The sequence below is a fragment of the Balaenoptera acutorostrata genome, chromosome 11 (assembly GCF_949987535.1).
Source record: "Balaenoptera acutorostrata chromosome 11, mBalAcu1.1, whole genome shotgun sequence".
Taxonomy (NCBI): domain Eukaryota; kingdom Metazoa; phylum Chordata; class Mammalia; order Artiodactyla; family Balaenopteridae; genus Balaenoptera; species Balaenoptera acutorostrata.
In genome coordinates, this window is record NC_080074.1 from 25256936 (window position 1) to 25280740 (window position 23805).

Here is a 23805-nt window from a genome sequence, read left to right on the forward strand (position 1 = left end):
CAGTCCTTTAACTTAGAGTCAGCTCCCTCATCCATTCCTCTCCACTCTCCAATCACCTTCTCTCTCCCCAGTCCAACTAGCCACCCTCTCCACCCTCTCCATGGCTGGCAGATTCCTTTGCCTCCTATTTTACAGATGATTGAGATAAGAAGGCATCCACTCAACTCTCTGCCTCCACACCAATGGACTTATTGAAATCTACATCTGTCTGTGCCTCCTTCCCTTTTATATCAGAGGATGAGTTGTCTGCTCTGCAGCCCACCCTCCACTGAAGATGAATCACTTAACATGTGCTTTCAATCTCATCCCCTTCCCTCTTCTATCAGAGGACCCCACTATATGTCGAACCCCTCTTAAACTCTGTATCCTTCCCCTAGCTTTGACTTACTCTTTTCTTTCCCTTGTCAGTCAAGCTACTTGTATTCTCTACCTCATCATATGCCATTCATTCTGCCAACACAATCAAACTTTTGTGATACGCAGGGGCAAAAATAAAACAGAAATGTGATTCCCCTCAGAAATTTAAACTCTAAAATCAACATACAATGAATAAGTAAGAAGACAGAACAATTTCCAGGTCAGAGAGAGACAACAACAGCAAGGCAATTGGTCCATAAATCAGCAATATCCATCTGAGAGAAGGTACTTTAGCCCATGGACTTTAGGTATTTTAGTTCCATAGTAAGGAATGCATTTATGCTGGCCCAGTGTCACTTACATTCCACGATTTACCTCATTTTGAATCCTTCTGATTTTATTTAGCTCCCCATGTAAGGTTTCCCTGCAGACAGAGAACCTCTCATTTCAGGAGAGTTCAGGGCTGGAGATACAGATTAATTTCCCTGCTTAGAACTATTGCACTTCACATAGAGAAGACTAGACACGGCAAATCTAAAAGTTCATAATCTAATGTTAATGGCAACACATTATTTTTAGCAAAGAGAAATAAATCATTCATTTTTAACAGGGGTTGCATGTCAGGACTAAAAGAAGAAATGATATATTGTTACCGTCAAGAAGTTATGTGGAGATGTACAGGTTGCATCTTTCTCAAACATTAGAAGGGTTTTCTGCATCAAGTAAATTGCTTTGGATAGCTTATTCCTCCTTATTTTATTCATTACACTTAATTCTGTAAAAGCAAACAAACATTTCACCAAAAGGGCAACATAAAAACTATCTTTAAAAAATGTGGAAAGACAGTTTATCCAAAATTTAATTACCTGTAAAACAATCAGGACTTCCAGGTTTTTTTGGCTTTTCTGGACCTTTGGTAGATATATTTTTGCTAACAGTTGGAGTCTGCAAAACTGAAGAAGAAGAATAAGAAGGAGAAGAAGGAGACTGTTATCACAATTAGGTTTATGTTCAAGAAAGGAAATATTTTCTAAACACTAAAGAGTAACTATTTGTAAAATTATTGCTTCCTCTATCATGTCATCTTTTTTTTCATTAATAGATAAAAATTCAAACAAATCTAATACAGTTTTGTCATTAAATTCTCTTTTATTTGCTACTGTATGAGAAGTTCAAGAATTTTTAAATTATAACAATATTTGGTTTTCTATTTCACCTTAAATAAAATTATCTTGAAGGTTGATAAATAGGGTCCAACCTACTTTTGTTCACTTTCCCTCTTCATAAACTTTTCAAAATTGCTCCATCCATGGTTCCTGCAAGAGCTCTGGGTACCACATGAAGACCTCCACTCTCCTCTATCTGTGGCTGATAAAATCAGAGCCTCTCTCAAGATTTTCAACTAACACACAAATTATTGCCAGTTCTTTGTGAGCAGTGAGAGATCCTGGTGTGCAACTAGGACTGACCATCACGGTGGTCCAGGAAAGAGGTAACAGGATGAGGGAAAAGAAGATAAAGGTATGCTGGTCCAGGGAGATGGAGAATATCGCACTGATTCTTGATTTTCCAGGTCTGGCCCTCAAGAGACCTGGCAATATATTGTTTCTGTCCTTAAAGGTACATGAGTGTACCTGTAGTAACCTTACAATAAACCCCTTTTATTGAGGTTTAATTATTTGTGCTAATGCACATGAGTCACCATGGGATGATGACTGATTGATGAAAAGATGCCAAAAGACACCGTTAAAGGATATAAGGGTTTTTTAATGGCAAAGGATAAGGAAATTTATCTTCATGGAAATAGCAACACAAAGCGGAAAATAATGCATCATTCTCTCAGTACCTAGGGTATTATAAATGCTAATTAAGTGATAGCTCTCATGATTATAATCACTGGAGATAAGAAGGATGAGATTGCAAGAAAACTCTGAATGCCCAATACAGGAGTCACATTTAATGCCACAGTCATCAGTAGACAACCACTGTAAAGTTCTTGAATAAGAATGACAAAAGCAGTATTTAGGCAACATTAGTCAGACAGCAGCATACAAGAGTGAAGAATGACAGGAGAAAAAAAGTGATAATCTGTGCTAGGGTGGCAGGTCAATAAAGCAGAGGAAAACATCAAGCAGATCCAGAGATATTGCAAAGAAATAATAACTAATCCTATGTAAATATATACATATATATATATAGAGAGAGAGAGAGAGAGAGTCAACTACAAATTGGCACTTGCCACTGACAGTTGCCAACTACCTCTACAAGGGTTAAATCATGTGCTGCTGCAGCTGCTGACTTTCAACATCCCCTGAAAGGAGCTCAGGGTGGAGAGCAGAAATGAGGCACTCTGTGCTCTGGGAAAAACTGGCAGAACCAGTCTTCAGATAGTTAGGTATTTTCAGGAGTTGATTTTATGAGCCCAATTCTTGTATCCCCTCATATCTAGAAAAGCTCTAAAATCTTTCATGATGACGTCTGCTCCTCGTGACTAGCAGAAACCTTCTGCAAAAAAATATGTGCTTCATTGCATGTACTCCCCCTTCACCAAAATCACATATATACTGACCTGTCCCCTACCTCTTTGGAGCAGTTTCTCAGAGCTATCTGAGATGCTGTCTCCCAGGCTATAGTCCTCATTTTGCCCCAAATAAAACTTAACTTCAACTCTCGTGTTGTGCACTTTTTTAAAGTCAGTTATCTATATATAGATATATAGGTATCTATAGATATATCCAAAATATATAAAAAACTCAAGCCATTTAATAATAAAAAAATCTGATTTTAAAATGGGCAGAGGAACTAAATAGACATTTTTCCAAAGAAAATATACAAATGGCCTACTAGTACATGAAAAGATGCTTAACATCACTCATCATCAGGGAAATGCAAATCAAAACCACAATAAGATATTACCTCACGCCTATTAAAATGGCTATCATCAAAAAAGACAAAAGATAATAAACATTGGCGAGGCTGTGGATTAAAGGATACCCTTATACACTACTGGTGGGAATGTAAATTGGTTAAGCCACCATGGAAAACACTATGGAGGTTTCTCAAAAAACTAAAAATAGAACTACTATATGATCCAGCAATCTACTTCTGGGTATATCTCCAAAGGAAATAAAAACAAGATCTTAGAGATATCTACAGTCCCATGTTCATTGCAGCATTATTCACAATAGCTAAGATATGGCAACAACCTAAATATCCATCAGTGGGTGAACGTATAAAGAAGATGTGACACACACACACACACACAGTGGAATATTATTCAGTCAGGAGAAAGACATTTGCACTAATATGGATGGACTTTGAGGGCATTATGCTGGGTGAAATAAGTTACACAGAGAAAGACAAATACTGTATGGCATCACTTATATGTGGAATCTAAAAAACCCAAACTCATAGAAACAGAGAGTAGAGTGCTGGTTACCAGGGGCTGAGGAAGTGGGAAAATGGAGAGATATTGGTCAAAGGGTACATAAGATGAATAAGTTCTGGGGACCTAATGTACAGCATGGATCATAGTTAATAATACTGTAGTAGACATTTGTAAGTTGCAAAGTGAGTAAATCTTGAATGTTCTCACCACAAAAAAAGAAACGGGAATTATGTGACATGCTTGAGCTGTTAGCCAACGCTATGACAGTAATCATTTTGCAATATGTTAGTGTATCAAATCTACACGTTGTACACCTTGAACTTACATAATGTGGTATGTCAATTATATCTTAATAAAGTTGAGGAGAAAAAGTCTGCACTCAAAAATTATTTAATTAACCAGCATTTGATTAAATTTGTTTAGCTGTATATATGATGGGACATCTGAATGTATTCGACAGAGATCAGAAGTCATGTTAGGCTGGAACACTCAGTTCTATTCTATAATTACTCAGTAATTTAAAATGAGGAAGTGGTAGTTAAATGAATATTGACTATATAATCATGCCAGGAGTAACTTGGCTTTATCAAAATTTAACCTCAAACAAAAGAGATTTTTAGACCTAATGATATTTTAAATCTTATTCTGAAACTTGAGTAGTTGTGTTTCTATATGCACACTAGAATTACTATCGGCATTTTTTTTTTTAATGTTTTGACCTCTTTACCTAAATAATGAGGCAAAAACAACTTAGATCCAACTCATCTGTCCTTTCACACTGCTGTCAGAGATGTCTTTCTAAATTTTTCAATAGCTTCCAGGATAAAATACAAACCCTTTAATCCTTCAAGATCTGTGATCTACCCCTCTAGGCTTATCTGTGTCAATCTCCCATGTGTGCTCTTTACTGCAGCCATAAGAAAATTCCAGCAGTTTCTAGACTTCACCATATAATTGTTTGCTTCCACCTTACTAAAAGTTGCTTTCTCCATTCAAAATGACTGCCTCCTTCTCGATTTTCTTCATAAAGATATTTATGAAGATAAAGATAAAGACAGCCTTCTGGTCAACTATCACTTCTTCCAAGAAGCCATCCCTGACTTTCTTGCCTGTCATACTCTTCTGTGTGCCCATAACAAACACTCTGAGCCCACTTCTATTGCATTTATTAACCTTGACTATTATAGTTGGCTTACTTATCTAGAAGCTCAAAATTAAAGGCTGTGTCTTATTTGGACCAAGCTTAATATGGTTCCTAGATTTGACAGAGACTCAATAAATGTTTGCTTCATTAAATTAAGAAAATATCAATAATTTACTATAGCTCAAACAATTTAATTTTTTAGAAGTTTACTGATTTACTATGCTAGGTGTAAAGAAATAATGAAAGATATCTATTGATATTTATCGGAGAAGTAAGAAAAAATAAAATAATGAAATTTATCTGGAAAACACCTAGTCAACAAGAACACTGTTTATGAATTAAATTGATTCTGTACTTGAACTTGTCTTAAAACTGATTCAGAACAATTTATTTGCTTTGATGGCTACTACCTTGCAATTGGTCAAGAAGCACAACGGCCATTCGGTGCTGGGCTTCAATTAGTTCAAGATGCAAATCCATTATGAAACTATTCCGTGTGACTGGTTTGCACGTGTCTGCATCTATACAGTGGGTGTGCTTCGGTAGAATTGAAGTAAAAATTAAAAAGGCATACGGTTATCAAAACATACTAAAAATAGCTCTATCCTATTATCATTCAGGTTATCACTTTACTCTTAGCCATTGAAGTCTGCTCACTTCTCAACTCTTTGCAATCTGGCTTACACACTAAGAAATCTGCTTTTCAAATTCACCAGCAGCCTCTTCAGTGACAGATTCAAAGACTTCTCACCCTCCTTGATTTCTTCTGGGAAAAGGGGAATATATTTCTGGCCTATGAGAGGGAAGCCACCACAAACCATGCTTTACTTAACCTATTTGCAAGGCCAGCCCTCTTCCTAGTTAAATAAAATAAACCTAATGTAAGAGTTTCTCATTCTCACCGTGGCATAGCAATGGTCAACCACTGATGATCCATTTGGCAAAGCAGTTAACATGCAATTCAAATTTATTCCACCAATGGCTTTGTCAAGAAGTTCATAGGCCAAAAATAACTGTTCCTCAGGTTTTTTCTAAAGTAATTTTATAAACAAAACAGAAAAATTAAAGGGAAAATCATATACACTTCCCAACTTTTTAACAATAATTCAAAACCAAATAACAAATTTAAATAGCCTATCCAAGATCAACATCATATTTCTCACTAAGTATATTTGTTTTTGATTAAACGTGGAATACTATTAATAAAGGTAAAATAATAAATACAGTTCATTTTTCCAAATATTAATTAAACTTTTCAAAAACATGTATATAACTTCCTTTTATGGTTTTCAAAATTCTGATGGTACCAAATGTATAGGTAAATTTTAAAAATCTAACTCATAATTTGTCATTTTCACATACTTTATTTTGAAAGTTAATTTTTTTTGAATCTCTGAGCTGGAAATCTAGACTTGGAGGCCATCAAATCCAATGGTCTACATTGTGATTTTCAAAAACTAAATACCTTCTATTATAATTATCCTCACAGAGAGACAAATACAGAGAATAACATAAAGAGCAACCAGCTTTGTTCAAACTTTCTAATTTTTCATATTTTCTTCAGAAAATGTTTAGGAAATAAAGCAAACACATAACATGCAGATCATTGAAATCCCCTGTATAACTGTTCATAGTGACTCTCTTCTTCTCTGCCCCTAGAGGTAGCCACTGTCCTTGAATTTGGCTTTTAACCATTCTTTTGCATGTTTTTAAACTGTTACTACATGTGTACGTGTCCATTAACAATATACAATATCACTTTGCATATTTTTAATTCTCTTGTAAAATTCTGCGGTTCACTTTTTTCACTCAACCATATGTCATTGAAATCTTCTCCTGCAATTCAGTGTGTCAGTCAGGGTTTAGTTAGGAACACAGAGCAACTCTAGGTATTGCAAGCAGAAAGGGATTTAATGCACAGTGTCTCGTGTTTGGTAGTTGCAATCATTGTTGCTTTTGTTGTGGTCATCCATTTACAATGCTTGGTGTCAGTTTATCTCTTGTAAAAATAAAATACACTGTGTGTGTGTGAAAAAAAAAAAAAAAGAATCACAGGCTCAGGGTGAATCACAACCCAAATAGTGTAAATTTGAAAAATGGACCTACATGAGGGCAGGTCCAAATTATTTGGGAGACTTTCTCCTGTTTACTCCACTTTCAGTACCCAAATTGAGAAACCTCCCTACCAAATAGGCAGATATTTTTCTAGTCGACTGTTTCCTAAGATGAGTCTTGTAGGCTCTAACTAAATGTGTGAGTCCGAGTTCCAAGCCCCATCCTTCATGTGCCCAAGGCTCATCTCGTGTCCCTAAATGGTTGTTAGTCTAAGTTTCTTTGTAACTGAGCCCATCAACCTACTACAGCATCTATTCATAAACGTACCATTCTGGTTTTCAGTTCCCCTTTCTATTTTGGCCCCTGGAATTTACCTTACTTTCTTGTGAGCTCTGTGGTGTACTTAAGGATATTTGTTCAATTCTGTCCAAAATTTCTAGGTGTTTTGTAGGAAGAGGGTTTTCAGGTCATCTAGTTTTCCATTTTGCCACAAACAGAAGTCTCTAAGGATACCTCTTAACACCAAGGAGCTTCAAAGACCCCCCACACATACCCACCTTCCAATGCTGTCATCATCATCATCTTTGTCATCATCACAGCTAATATTGAATTAAAACACGTTCCAGGGCTTCCCTGGTGGCGCAGTGGTTGAGAATCTGCCTGCTAATGCAGGAGACACGGGTTCGAGCCCTGGTCTGGGAAGATCCCACATGCCACGGAGCAGCTGGGCCCGTGAGCCACAGCTGCTGAGCCTGCGCGTCTGGAGCCTGTGCCCCGCAACGGGAGGGGCCGCGATAGTGAAAGGCCCGCGCACCGCGATGAAGAGCGGTCCCCGCACCGCGATGAAGAGTGGCCCCCACTTGCTGCAACTAGAGAAAGCCCTCGCACGAACCGAAGACCCAGCACAGCCAAAAATAAATAAATAAATAAATAAAATAAATTAAAAAAAAAAAAAAAAAAAAAAAACACGTTCCAAGTACTGGGCTAAATGCTTTATATGGACTAATTTTTAAATTACCATAATCCTATGAGATACTTATTAATTATTAAAACTTTATAACCCATTTGTCAAAAATAGCTATGTATTCAGTAAAACTTTAAGTTTTCTAAAAATATAATCACCATAGCACCTTATATATGTTTTAAATAGTTGCATGTATACATGCAAGATATATAATTTATCCCACCTGCAGACTCTGCTAGGTGAGCATATGGATTTTGGACTCTCCCTACAATAAATTCTCACTCCTCCCCACTTCACTCCCTTCCAAATAGGTCTGAGACTCTAGGTTGAGATTTAGTGCCCTTTGCGAAACATAAGGGAAAAACTGAGTTGCCACCATGTGCCGGTTACTGGTTTCCACAATGTTACCGATATCTCATCTGAACTGTATCACTTAAATACTACCAGTAGAATAGATATTATTGTTATAATTTTACGGATGAGGACACATATTCAAACAGATTAAATAGTTTATTCAAGATCACACAGTCAACATTAAAGTCAGGATTCAACTCCAGGTCTCCCGATACCAACTGCTATGCCCTTAGACCACACCAACGAATCACCCTTTCTCCACCTACCACATGCCCCAGTACAGCGAGCAGGGAGTGTATGGCACGGTCTTAGGGGCGCCATTCACACTGTAGTCGTCATAGACTTCTGTATTTATTTTGATAATTTCCCAGCAGATGGCAATACATCATATCAAGGAAAGGGTGCGTTTTTCTAATTTAAACACAGTAGCAATAGTTCATAAATGGTTTTCAGTTTCTTCATGGTCACCTTCTAAGAAAGCCATTTCATTTAGTGCCTTTAATGGCCAGAATTTTTCCATCCAAGCCCAAATCTAGCGCTTTGTAACTTCTACTAGTATTCCTAGTCCTGCCCTATGAAGCTTCAGAGGATAAGTGCTAGTCCACAAAGCCAGTAATTCTTAAATTCTAGTTTCCTTAAGAATCTACCTGGCAAACTTTTAAGAACCTCACACCTGAATTATAAACTTTTAAGAACCTCACACCTGAAATTATGATTCAATACGTCTAGAATGGGAAATAGGAAGCTACATATTTAGCAAGCACTGTAAATGATCCCTGGAAAAACCATTGGCAGACAGCTATTATGCCCCCTCAATCTCTTATGCAGTTCAAACATTCTCTGTTCCCAATTTAAGACTTCTCAGCTCTCTCTCTTTAGAAGACACAGTACAGCGTAAAGAACTCAAAACTGCGTTCTCTGAAACCTATTATCAGAAGATGAACATTACATTCAAGAAAGTAAATTCAGAATGCTCCCCCAGTCCTCTGGTACATTCAGGGTATTTTATTTGTCCCCAATTTCTTAGGACTTGCATTTTTTATGTATTAGAAGAAAATACTTTATACAAATATCCTGAAGACACTTTTTTTTTAATCAAGAGGCAGCACAGCATAGTGGCTAAATGCCTGAACTTTGAAGGAAACACACCTAAGTTCAAATCCACTTACTGTGCAACCTTGATCAAGTAGAATGTAGTAGTGAAAATGATCACTATGACTACACAAATCAACTTGAGTCAATCTCACAAACACAGTACTGAGATTAAAAAATGAGCTGCAGAAGAATACACAAGAGTATGACACCATTTATATAAATTTAAAAACAGTACCCTACTGCTTAAGGATACAAACATGTGTAATAAAAATACTAAAATGCCTGAAATTTATAATCACTCTTTAGAACAGCAGTTACTCCTACGTAGGGAGAAAGACAATATGATCTGGAGCAGTTAGTGGAGGAGCTGAGTTTCAACTGTACTAGCTATGTTTTGTTTCTTAAAAGAGTGATGGGGGAATGACTCTTCATTATAATATTCTTTACAATTGTATGTCATATGTTTCAAATCAATTTTTCAGAGAAAACATAGTAATCATGAGGATTAACATTTAGCAACAGGAAAAAGCGCTGGTGGATTCACGTTAAGAAAAAACATTAGAATGTTAACTATGTTAAAAATGTGTCTTCTCAGAGCCTAAATCAATGCATGCCATACAGCAGGCTCTCAATAGAGATTTGTTGAATTAGTGAAAGAAAACAGATTACTGTGTTTTGTATCAGACTAAACTTTACATACAAACTTAATAAAACAGCAGTAATAAAAAAAAAAAATGTGAAAAAGAGGGCTTCCCTCGTGGCTCTGTGGTTAAGAATCTGCCTGTCAGTTCAGGGGACACAGGTTCGAGCCCTGGTCCGGGAAGATCCCACATGCCTCAGAGCAACAAAGCCCATGCACCACAACTACTGAGCCTGTGCTCTAGAGCCTGTGAACCACAACTACTGAGCACACGTGCTGCAACTACTGAAGCCTGCAGGCATAGAGCCCGTGCTCCGCAACAAGAGAAGCCACCGCAATGAGAAGCCCGCGCACCGCAACAAAGAGTAGCCCCCGCTAGCCGCAGCTACAGAAAAGCCCACACGCAGCAACAAAAGACCTAACACAGCCATAAATAAAATAAATAAAAATTTTTTTAATTGTGAAAAAGACTAGGAGAAAATATAGAAAATGATAATGTTTAGGTCCATATAGTGAAATTACAGATTTTTTTCTTCATTTTTTTTGTACCTTGAAATGCCCTCTAATGTTAACACAACTTTTGTAATTTAAAATTATAGTTTTTTAATTAATCAGGTAAACCAAAATATAGATCACTGGCTTCCTCTCTAGAAAAGTATTTTTCAACTGTAGTCCATGAACATTAGCGTCCTAAGTAGGTAAAATGAGTTTTATTTTCAATAATGGAACATATGGTATTCTATATCTCCTTCTTGGAAACCACAGTGCTCATGAGTAAATTAATGCCCCTGAGAAGTCATCCAGTAAGGAAGCTATTGTGTTTAATTCAAGTCAGCCAGGGTTACTTGACCCTGGCAACCTTTTCTGAAGGGTAGTACTAGCATCACATAGGACAGAGCTTGCAAAATGCTATTCTAGTTCTTGCCTGTAAATAAATGTTTATTACATATATGAGACAATTCCCTAGGCACCCATTCAGATCTACAGGTCAACACAATCCATGATGTACAGAAATAATTCAAATATAGTAAGAAAACTATAATCAAAAAGAGGAATGGCCATTTGTCTCCCTCATCTTCTATCTTCTCTTAAGCTAACATTCACTGAGAACTTGCCATGTGCCAGGGACTGTTCTAGGTGCATTTTAAGCAGGTAGTAACTAATTTAATCTGTCAGAGGTAAATGCTAAGTAGGACATCTCTGCTCTGTGGGTCTATGAATCACAACACATTCAAAATATCAATAGTAATGTAACTATAAATCCTCCTAAGATGCTTTATCTAGCTTATTTTTGGAGCTGATTAGATTTTTTTCTAAAGTAAAAACAAAACGTAGAAAAATGTTCATATAGTTCTCAATGTATACAGAAACAATAATTTCTCAGATATTAAATATTCAAAATTACTTCTATAATTAACCATATACAAATTTAATATTATTTGAAAATTAAAATTCATGTTTTTAACTATATTTTCTAAAATATTTTGTAATACCTTTAATATTGGAAGAGTATCCACACTCCCTTTTGGAGCCCCAAGGAATTCACTAGTACCTTTCCTTAAAGGTATATCTGAAAAATAGAGAGAAAGAAAGAAAGAGAGGAAGAGAGGAAGGAAGGAAGGAAGGAAGGAAGGGGAGGAGGGAGGGAGGGAGGGAGAGAGGGAGGAAGGGAGGGAGGGAGGGAAGGAAGAGAAAAAGGAAAAGGAGGAGAATAAAAAGAGGAAAAATAGGAAGAGGAGGAGGAGAGAGTAGGAGAGAGAGAGAAACAAAGAGAAAGAAGGACCAGAGAAAATAAAAGGATGAAAGAGAAAAATGGAAATATAACAGTGAATCATAATCATAAAGAACATTATGCTAGTTATCTTTTTACCCATGATTTTAGAAATGATTCAACACTTAGAAGTTGAATAACAAATTATTTCTTCCACATAATCACATTTTGTCTTTATATAAGTTAATTTAAAAGCATCTTGTATGGGGAGGGTGGGAGGGAGGGAGATGCAAGAGGGAAGAGAAATGGGAACATATTGTATATGTATAACTGATTCACTTTGTTATAAAGCAGAAGCTAACACACTATTGTAAGGCAATTATACTTCAATAAAGATGTTTAAAAAAAAAAAAAAGCATCTTGTAGTGCTCACTTTGGCAGCACATATACTAAAATTGGAATGACACAGAGAAGATTAGCATGGCCCCTGCGCAAGGATGACACGCAAATTCGTGAAGTGTTCCATATTTTTAACACAGTATTATGAAGCAATTATACTCCAATAAAGATCTATTTAAATAAATTAATTAATTAAGTAAACTGAACACTATATTCAACTGTACACTTGAGTTTGAAATATAATCAAGATAATAAACCTATTCATCACTCCTAAAAATAAATAAATAAATAAATAAATAAAAGCATCTTGTAATACAACAAACCAACTCAAAAAGCTTGATTATCAGCAAGGTTATATTATGGTAAAGAGATTGGTCCTTCTATATATTCTATAGAAAGTCCACTGAAAAGCATTCAGCAAATAACAGTAAATTTAGACAAATGTCAGAGAAGTCTGGCTTGAATTAGAAGAATATAAATAATAAAAATGTATATGGCAATGCTAGTTTCCTAGTCTAAAAATTATTCAGTAATTCCAATTAGACAATGAATTATTTAATAAACAGATGAATAAATAAACATCTTGAAGCAGATTATCATAATTAACATACAAAGAATGACTTGTACTTTGTGCTTTATGTGCCAATATGATAATGAGAATAACATTGTTGTAAAAGTTATAAAAATTTATATGTCTAAATGGGGACAACTGCTCATGACATAAATGTAGATGTTTTCAAATTTACAAATGGACTGTGCTCTAATATTGATTAGTTCTTTAGAAATGAAACATTTTAACAAAGGATCAGGAAAATAAATTGTATTTAGCCCATTTATAATTGAAGAATATAAAACAATAGTCTCCCAGAAGTAACTAGTAAACAAAATAATAAAATTGAATAAGAAATAGACATTTTTTTTAAAAAGTAATCATTGCACCTTTTGCTTCCAGTAACAGATAATCTGGAAACATTCTGCTGGCTAGGAACCTGGAAAAATACACTTTTTTTTTTTTTCATCTGCAAGCTAAGACGCTAATTTCAATACAGAGCCAGGATCTTGGGAAGGAAGTATCCTCTGGATCTTGGGAAGAGAGTCCAGGGACTAGAGAATGGCATTAGAGCTACTTTTCTCACTGAAGACTTTCATCAGTTCTGGAGAGGAAAGTTGAGAAGCTGAGTGGTACTTTGACAGCCTTCAGAGGACACAGCAACAGAGATTGGTATCCAGGGCCCATCAAGGGTGAAAAGCCAGAAGGGGCCACATCCTAGGAGTCAGAGTAACTGAAAATAGGTCGAAGAAAGAGCATCTCAGCTTTAAATTATCTTAATCTCGCAAATTGGAATAATGGGACCCTTGAGTAGTAGTGCCTACATGCATCTGGTAAAAGCAAGCATAAATCTTCCCTGGAAGAACAGATCATCTAAGGCTTCAAATTACTTTTATAAAATATTTAGCAAATATAGTATCTACCACATAATCAAAAATAACCAGAGTAACCAAATAGTCGATGCAGTAAGTTCTTCACTTAAGGTATCAATAGAATAAAAGCAGATGGAATGATAGAAGTTAGAAGCCCCTTCTGGCTTACTTACTCCTTCTCCAGTAGCCTTCAACCAATGACAGATAAAGGTACAAATACCACAACCTCCCAGTTCTCTGAGGCATGTTCTATACAGTCTCCTAGAGGTCCCTTGTGGGAATAAGCGCTGTACCCACAACAGCAGCCTTCTCATGAACTTCCTGTACCTTGTATTCGCTTCCTTTCCTTCTCTGTCTCATTTTACCCCACCACCCTGCTTCCCTGGATCACATTCCAAATAAACTACTACACTCAACTCCCTGTCTCAGAATCTGCTTCTGGGGAAACCAACCTAGGAAAAGAGTCAAGCTGACAACACCTGAACTCACTGGTAAATCTTTACATCATAACAAGTGGGACAACCAGGCATTATGTGACTCCTGATGCAATGCAATAGGGAGTATGCATGAAGTATGCTCGCCAAAAAAAAATAAGATACTGGCAAGAATACTTTTTGAAAATATATCACTTGAATACAAGCAACCTGGTAGATCTAATTACCAGGTAGAGAAACAAGTTAATCAACACCACAAGGATAGAAACAGCCAAATCCAGTATGTGGGAAATCCTACAAGGGGATAATTCAATTTCTTCGGGAGTAAGGAGAGGGGGAACTGCTACAGGTTACAGAGAGAGACTTAAGAGACACATAAGAAAATAAAATGTGTGGGACTGTTTGGATCCTGATTGGAACAAACCAACTTAAGACATTTTTAATACAATCAGGGACACAGGAATTTTTTGCTTATTTTGTAAGGTGTAATAATAGTAACATGGTGGTTTTATAAAAAGAAAAAAAAACCTTATCTGTTAGATAGATAGACCAACACACAACACATACACACACAACACATACACGTATATATGCTGAGGTATTTGCTGGTGAAATGACATGCTGTCTGCTTTAAAACACTCCGGGAAAAAAGAAAGTGTTGTCAGGAGAGATGAAATAAGATTAACAAAATATGCATAATTATTGGTACTGGATGATGCATACTCAGTGACTTATTTCACCTCTCTATATTTGAAATTCTATATAATAAAAGTTTTTAAAAAGGGAAAAGCATTTTAAGACAGGATGTGTCAAAAACATGACTTCAAGCCACTGAAAGTGTTAGATAGCCAGAGACCTCTAACCAGTGGTCCTCAAGTTTTGACGTGTATCAAAATCTCCTGGTAAGCTAATGAGGACTAGGAAGGTCCAGGCTAGTTGAAGTATGATAAGCCTGGGCCTTGTATTTTTAACAAGTTCTCAAGTGATATTGATACCGATCAAAGTTTGAGAACCATGGCTGTCAAATTCCATCTGCAAAGCTGCGCTCAACAACGGAGAATAGGCAGAGCCAGATTAGCGAATCTCTGGGAAAACAATTATTACAGTAATTATTACCAAATCACTCACACGTCATACACACTCTGTAAATGGGGTGAAATAGGAAAGTAGACACCCACATGTCTCCCCCACCTCCTTTTCTATATGGGAGTTACCTAATGAAACAGATAATTGAGGGGTTCAACCACAGGCAGAAGAAAGAATGAGGAGGGCAGACCAATCCTCTGAGAGAAGGCACCTCCTGGAAGGAGAACAGAATAATGGCAGGAAGGGGTTGGGACAGGGAGAGGAGGAGAATGAGTGGGAAATGGGGGCAAACAGGGAAGAAGATAAGAAGAAAGGGAAAAAAGGGAGGCAACAGAATAAATGAAGAAAGAAGGAGAATTTTCAAAGGAGGGAATTAGAAGAGAGACTTAAAAAGGAGACAAAAGGTAGAAGGACATGGATCCATTCAACAAACATTCATTTGAGCTCCTCCTCTGTGTCAGACAATGTGCTGGTACCAAGAATAAAACGGTGACCTGAACATGCTCTCTTCCTTCATGAAGCATCACTCTAGTGGGAAACGGAAGGGGAGGGAGTAGGATAAAAGGGAGGAGAGAAAAGAAAAAAGGAAGAATGGGGAAGGGTGAGAGACAGGGGTAGGTGGACATGAGGAACGGAGAAGGGAAACATCTGAGTGAAGACAAGACACAAAGAGCTTCATCTGCCACTGAACCACAGAGCATATAACCTGTTTTTTAACATCAACTTGGTCGAACCTGTATTATTTCTATCTTTGATTATAAATCATCACTGAAGCACAATACTGAAAAGCCTAGTTTCCATTAACAGATGTTAACTAGTAGTACGATTTAGACTTATATATTCATATGTATATATATATATATATTAATGACCTCATATTTTTTCATTCAATATTTTACCTAGAAATTTTTTAAATTTTCTTCTTGGGTTTCCTAAAGACTCCAATATTTCACTTAATCGCAATGCGACCTCTGCCACCACCACAACATCAATGTCTTCCATTTTATAGCAGTGAATTATTTCATTTATCTGCCACAGAAGATAAACCCACTAAAAAGAGAAAATACACAGTATAATCAATTGAAAGTAACTACATTGTAGAAAGAGTCACATTTTGTAAAACTTAGTACTTCCTTGAAATCACCATCTTCTAATCATATGGAATATTATACAGGTACTCCTCCTTATTAGTTGATCTTAATTATAAGTAATATAAAGATCAATAATCCTAATAAGATGATATTTAATGATCCATCTGTTGATATAAATTCACAAAGAAGATTTACTTAAGCTTAGAGTCTGCATATCTATAGCCATAATGGAAAATCTATCATATGGTTTATATATATATATATATATATATATATATATATATATCAGTGAAGATTATCTGTATCTTCAAAATTCTCATTCTCCCATCAAAAAGCAGCGGTTAAGATCACTATCAAAGGCCTCCAAAATAGTGAGGGAGAAGCAGGTGTTTCAAGTTCCACGCTGGGTGCCTTGGAAGATGTCTTTCACGTCTATAACCCCAAAGCTTAGCACATAAAATTAGCCATCACAGTTTGGGAGCTAAAATGAGAAAACAACATTTATGCACCCACATCATTTGTTTATTAGACTATATGATAAAATCATGCCCATGCAACCTTATGTAGCTAATCTTAGGAGGCCTCAGAATCATAGAAGACTGTGTTATTGTTAAAATATTCTCTCCTAAGTTTCCAGGTTATAATATTCACCTGTTCAACTTTCTCCTTTCCGAAGGAGAGAGCTCAAAAATATACTATTGAGATTATTACCAAAAAAAACTGAAATGCCTTACTTGTATTTTCTATTATTAACCTTCTTAATGAATATATCCAAGTTCATATAACCTTAAACATACTGTATTTACTCCTCCCTTAAAAACCTGAAACACCTCCCTGCTTCCCAAAATTAAATTGGGGCAGAAGTGAAGGGAATATACTTAAAGGAAAGGCTCACTCACCACTACATTTAAAGAATAGTATTGATAATTATGCGGGTGGGTAAATAGGGAAAATTTAGGTTTGAAATGTGCATCACAAATTTAATTAGCAATAACAAAAAGCATATGAAGAGAAACAAAAAGGAATACTTTATTAGTACTGATTTTCTGGGTGAATTTTGCATAGTCATTTCTGGCCACATTGACCCGCTGAATTCCTACTTTGCATTTCTGCCATAGGAACATTATCATGTCCACAACGATTTCTTTATCAGGCTGAGCATTCTGAAAACAAAAGTGGTAAAGTAAATTGATAAGAACAGTAAGATATAGAGATATAGGTATACAACATTTAATGTGTGCCAGGCAACATTCTCAGAGCTTGATACTTACTGCAGTGAACTGACTGTTTGTGTCAACTCAAAATTCTTACATTGAATTCCTAACTCCCAAAGCAATGGTATTAGGAGGTGCCTTTAGGAGGCAACTGGTATGAGGGTGGGGCCCTCATGAATGAGAATAGTGCCCTTACAAAACGGACCCCAGAAAGAGAGTGAGAGACTCCTTTCTGCCAAGTGAAGACAGAGCAAGAAGACAGCCATCTGTGAACCAGGAGGCAGATGACGCCTTGAAGGTGGATTTCTCAGCCTCCAGAACTGTGAGAAATAAATGTTTGTTGCATAAGCCAACCAGTCTATGGTATCTTTGTTATAGAAGCTCGAACAGACTAAGACACATACCAGCTCATTTAATCCTCATAACAACCTATGAAGTGAGTACTATTGCTATCATCCCCACTTTACAGATGAGCAAACTGAAGCACAACAAGATGAAGTGGTTTTTCCTAAGATAAAATGAAAGAGAGTAGCAGAGCCAGGATTCAAACCCAAGCAGTCTAGCTCTAGAGACCTCACTCTTAATGGCTCTAAGCTACTTGGCCTAAAAAGAACAGTTCCAAATACTTTCAGGCAAGTTATGTAAACCTACCAGTTTCATCCAGATTTGAAGTGTGTATATACTTCTTTCTTTTTAAAATTTCTGTATTAAAATAATAAAGAAGGGACTTCCCTGGTGGCGCAGTGGTTAAGAATCCGCCTGCCAAGGCAGGGGACATGATTCAATCCCTGGTCCAGGAAGATCCCACATACCGCGGAGCAACTAAGCCCGTGCGCCACAACTACTGAGCCTGAGCTCTAGGGCCAATAAGCCACAGCTACTGAGCCCGTGTGCCACAACTACTGAAGACTGTGCGCCTAGAGCCCATGCTCCACAACGAGAGAAGCCACCCCAATGAGAAGCCCACGCACCGCAACGAAGAGTAGCTCCCACTCGCCGCAACTAGAGAAAGCCCGCGCGCAGCAACGAAGACCCAACACAGCCATAAATAAATAAATAAATAAATACTAATAAAGAATGGAGAGGTGGAGAAACTAGTAAGGGGAGAGGAAATGGGGAGCTGGGAAAGGTTATGGAAAAGAAGAAAAGAGAGACATGAAGGAACTAAACCAAACATCACATTGGATATCAACAGATGACCCAAATCAAGTATATCTCCTCTCAGTTCAGTTACTTTGGCTCTTTCCAAAAGGAAAATAAAGTTATTCATTATGTATGAACTAGAAAGATAATGAGTTTATGATTAAAATATATTAAACCTCGAGCTCCTTTGGGGCAGCTCTAAGACTTATTTCGCATACGTGGTACCTTAGTACAGTGCTTGGGAACATAACAGAGCTCAAAAAATGTTTACTGAATTAACTGAACTAAGATACACATGGTTTTTTAAAAAGCAGAAAGATGAAAATTTCATGCGCTTTTCAGCCTTGATTGGAATTTTTTGGTTTGGTTTGCCCACTATAATAAGTATATTTGCTATCAAATACCTTTCTTTCAAAAATTAAACACCTGTCACAGGTTATAACAAACTAATAAATGAAGGAATAGAAAATATTATAAGAGTGGAACTTCTCAAGTCCCTTACTGTGTTTCACTTGCCTGAACAATAGTTAATACAATGCTCTATAACTGTGGTTTTCAAACATTTTTTTATAACAGTAAAACCAAATTTTCCAAGGAAATTCCCTCAGAATCTCAACATTGTATACAGAAACTAATAGGAACAGCTTAGGGTGTTACGACCTAAAGCTGGCTCCTGAGGAGCCTCAGAGAAGCTCTGGGGGTGGTCCCTGGAATTCAGTTTAAAACTAGTGCTGTACTAGTTTTGCTTAAATATCCATACCCACAAATCGTCATTTCTAAATACTGGCCATTGTGTGCTAAGTGACTCCAAATAATAACCAGGCTTTGTACTCAGGGACTGGAAAGCAGTATTTTAAGAATATTAACTCTCACTAAAACCACTGCCTCATTTCCTTCATCATTAGAAATATAGCTAGCCTCCTCAGTGCTTTGTGTCCACCTAGAGGGGTAGGATAGGGAGGGTGGGAGAGAGAAGCAAGAGGGAGGAGATATGGGGATGTATGTACATGTACAGCTGATTCACTTTGTTATACAGCAGAAACTAACACACCATTGTAAAGCAATTATACTCCAATAAAGATGTTTAAAAAAAAATGCAAGAAAGAAGAAAAACTATACGTATATACAAGAAAAAAATAAGAAAATCATATGTTAGAGAAAATAGATGGTAGAACGAGTCTTACATTTAAGAATAAATCTGGCAAAAAAAGAAAAAGAAATACAGCTAGCCTTGGAATTTCCCAAGAAGGAAGAGACTGATGCCCAAAATGATGACAATAATAAAAACAGATTTAAAATTACAAGTCAGGATATAAATCGATCTCTTCTTCTAATGATTAAACAATACAGAATTTCAGCAAGGTAAAATTCCTGTGATTTTTAAATCTGGCTTTAAATTAAGTAAAAGATCCTCCTTTGACACCATTACAAATTATCCAAAATAGCTTTTTCACCTGTGGAGGGCCACAGACACAGGAATACAAGGTTGCCGCCAAATGGAAAATGTCTTCTGAATATCCACAAGTCTTCACAGAAGTATCTCAATTTATAAAATACAGGAAAATGAAACAAAAAATTTCATTACAAAATTTCAAATAGAAAAGGCATAGAAACACAGAAATTCTACAAAAGTGACATAAATGATATCTGGGCAAATAGTATATCAATAAGACACTTTAAATGCTTCTGTGTGAAAACTAACCTAAGTAGGCTCTAATTCAATTAAAATGGACTATTAATATTTTCATTAATCTGTAATCTGTATGCCAACTATGTCCATAATGGAATTGAGAAGGTTTATAATATTAAAACATATAGGGCAGTTGAAATAAAAATAACAAAGGTATCTATTCAGAAACCATTAGAAGGAAAAAAAAAGCATCATTACTTGGTACAAATTATTTACCACAATTTAGCAGCCATTCAGTGCCTTAAGAAGAGATGATAAAACATAAAAGTATAGGATTAAATAATTCTCTAAAAAACAGAGGCTACAGATTTTCAATTATATACACAATGACTTTTAAGACGTAAAAAGTTTTAGAATGGAAAACTCTGCATGCTGGAAACAGAGAGGAGACCACCAAACCCTCCCTTACCAAAGTGAACTGATAGACTTGATTTGCTGCCCTGCTGGCCTCTCACTGATAAGGCGGCAGCTAAGTAGAGCCTCATTCTTCTACTCAAAACCATGACTCAAAATAAAATCTAGCATCCTTACAAGGCCTAGGAACCTGCAAGACCAGGCACCCAGCTATTTCCCTGAGCTCACCTCCTACCGCATTCTCAAATGCCAGCACCACCACTAGCGCACTCCAACCATACATGCCTCCTTGCTATTCTTTCAACAATCAAGCACACTCTCACTCAGGGCCGCTGCACTTCCTGCTCCCTCTGCCTTGAACATTCTTTCTCTCACCTCACCTGTAGAGAGCATATAAAGTCATCTTAATTTTTCAGAAATGCAAATAAATACTCACCATGAAGAGCAATTTTTTTAACGTAAACTTGACCTCCTTTGTAGTTTTCGAGGGGAAAGATCAAACCTTTGTTCCTCTTTACGTTGATTAAAGGTTCTATTGCAATAAGAAGAATTAAATCTTTCTCTGCTTTCTTTGACTCTGGATCATCCTGCCTCTAAGAAAAGTATATCCCATAATTAATTACTTCAATGTCATGTTAACAAAATGAAAACAAAGTAATTATTTTGCATATATTACCTGGAGAAAATCAATAAGCTGCCCAGCTGCAGATTCAAATAAACTCCATTCCTCGTAAGTAAAAGCTAGTTTTATAAATTTCACGGCAGCCTCCACAGAAATAACATTTTTCCTTCTTATAATAAGTTCCAGAAGAGAAGATTTTGGAAAATCAAGCATGCCATCTGCACTGGTATTTGACACTAGAAAAGGAAAGAGAGGGGTTTGGATGTCATTTGTGCAAAGAAATGTTTACTACATATTAAATGTCAGACACTGCCAAGCTAGGTAAACAACGGAAAAGACGCAAACACAACCCCTACCTTCACAGAGCTCGCACGCAGGTGGGGGTAACAAGGAATCTTAGGGGGCAAATACCTTGGTGCTGTGCGGACAAGTAAGAAAGGCATCAGACAGAGGTTTGGAGTAGGAGGTCGGTCAGGGAAGGCCACCCCAGAGGGAGGAACATGGAATCTCAAAAAGAGAGGATTAGCAAGAGTTAACTAGTGAAACAGACAGCTAGATATTACAGACTGGGAGCTCGGAAAAGAGATCTCAAATAGGGATATAGCTTTAGAGTCATCATTACATATCCACACCAAATGGGCAACAGACAGCTGCCTAGGACAGAACAGCAAGGAACCCCAACAAGTAAGAGAAGGGCCGCGGGAGCAAAGGCTGCCAGGGAGAGCGTTTAAAGAGAAAGGAGTAGTCAACAGCAACAAATACTACAGAGAGCAAAGGGAAGAAAAACTCTGACTTTCAAATTGAACAAGAAGGAGGTTGTCCCTGACACTCTGTCCACGACAGAAGACCGCCAAGTACAAGCAGGAAGGAAAGAATTTGGGACAGTGAAAACAGACAATTCCTTCAATAAATCTGACTCTAACAAGAGGAAGAAATACAGGGGAGGAAGCTGGATAGGGATGAAGGGCAGTTTGCAGAGATTAGGCCCAAAGACCTAAAGAGGAGGAGAAGGAACATTCCTTCCACTTTAATGACAGACAGTGGATGAAGGTAAATTTTCAGGTGTGGGTGAAGGAAGTCAAGGGAATTCTCCTCTGAGATCTTGTATCTTTCTTGTGAGGAAAAGATGAGCCCAAACTGCGGCACAGAGGCTCCGTGCCCTGAGATGGGTGCACACGTGCACACACACACGCACATCCTAAGCTCACTTAGATGATCATGATGATGTTATAGACAATTTTATGAAAATTTTAAAATATAGATAAAATCAAAGTACTATTTACCAAACAGAAGATTTTCTTTAAAGGAAAAGAAATTCTAAATCATTTTATATCTATGGAAGAAATGTAATCCATAGTTAAAAACATTTCCACAAAGAGAATTCCAGGTCCAAATGCCTTCACCAGCGAATTCAAACATTTGGGAAGAAATAACACAAATCTGACACAAACTCCTCCAGATAATAGAAAAAGAGGGCAGAACTCTCAACTCTTATTATGAGGCAAACATGACCTTGAGAGCAAAACCCAAAAACGATATTATAAGAAAGGAAATCTCTCTCATGAACAGAGAAGCAGAATATTAAACACTAGCAAGAAAATCAAGCAATATATCAAAAGGATAATCCTTACCGCCAGATTAAGTTTATTCCAAAAATATTGAGTAATTAAAAATTAGATAAGCAATCAATGTAATGTACCACATTAATAGAAATAAAAGACAAATCCAATCGATTAACTCAATAAATCTCAATAAACCCATAAAAAAGATTTTGATAAAATTCAACAACTATTCAGGATTAAAAACAAACAAAACTCTTAGCAAACCAAGAATAAAAGAAACTTCATTAATCTCAAACAGGGTATCTAAAAATATCCTTCAGCAAATATCAATATTAATGATAAAATACTGAAAGCTTTCCATCTGAGATCATAAATGAGACAAGGATATCTGCTATCACCACTGCCATCCCATGTTTTACTGGAGAGCCTATCCAGTGCAAAATAAGTCAAGAAATGCAAGAAAGAAGAAATTAAAAGGTTAAGAATTGGAAAGAAACATAATTGTCATTATTCACAGATAATATGACTGTATACATAAAAAATCCAAAAGAAAATCTACTAATACATTATTTGAATTATCCATTGAGTCTAGCAAGGTTGCTGAATTCAAGATCAATAAAAATCGGTATCAGTTTCTTAGGTTTGGACTACCGTGCTAAAATTTTTGTTATTCATGTTCTACCATAAAGTACTATTTTAACAACATATTTACTTATTAAAAGTTCTTTTCCTGCTATAAACAGTTCTGAGACAACATCATGAACTTCTACTTCATCTGTAGCAACAGGTCCAGTTTGTAGTGTTCGCTGGTTTGAGTCAGAGAGAGCCTCCAAGACAGCCAGAAACCGGGATGCAGTGCTATCAAACATCTCATCCAACAACCGTTCTGTGACAGTACGTGGCCACGGCAACTGGAATAAAAAAATAAATTAAAAAAAAATACAGCTCACTTTTTTAAAGTTCTGCAATGTTTGATAGTATAAGGCGAAGACAAGTAAGGTGCACTTCATTAACGCTAAAAGAGAGAGTGGTTGGTCTAGTGATGAGATGGCTGCTTTTACGGTTTTCATTTTTTGAGGT

The 23805-nt window shown here is 36.6% G+C and overlaps 1 protein-coding gene and 1 non-coding gene across 3 annotated transcripts in view; one reads left to right on the forward strand and one right to left on the reverse strand.

Annotated features, from left to right (window-relative positions):
• Positions 1–23805, reverse strand: part of CFAP54 (cilia and flagella associated protein 54) — a 307392-nt gene that overhangs the window by 242503 nt on the left and 41084 nt on the right. For both annotated transcript variants that reach the window (XM_028166670.2, XM_028166668.2), the window contains exons 9-19: positions 23438–23636; positions 21218–21399; positions 20978–21134; positions 19952–20037; positions 17169–17303; positions 15949–16099; positions 11491–11567; positions 5792–5920; positions 5300–5426; positions 1224–1310; positions 1011–1132 (exon numbers count right to left, since the gene is read on the reverse strand). In XM_028166670.2, the coding sequence (XP_028022471.2) occupies positions 1011–1132; positions 1224–1310; positions 5300–5426; positions 5792–5920; positions 11491–11567; positions 15949–16099; positions 17169–17303; positions 19952–20037; positions 20978–21134; positions 21218–21399; positions 23438–23636 (1452 nt within the window). The remainder of the gene's footprint in view (positions 1–1010; positions 1133–1223; positions 1311–5299; positions 5427–5791; positions 5921–11490; positions 11568–15948; positions 16100–17168; positions 17304–19951; positions 20038–20977; positions 21135–21217; positions 21400–23437; positions 23637–23805) is intronic.
• On the forward strand, positions 12134–12240 carry LOC114238373 (U6 spliceosomal RNA). The gene has a single exon (XR_003623764.1). It is a non-coding gene; the product is annotated as a U6 spliceosomal RNA (small nuclear RNA).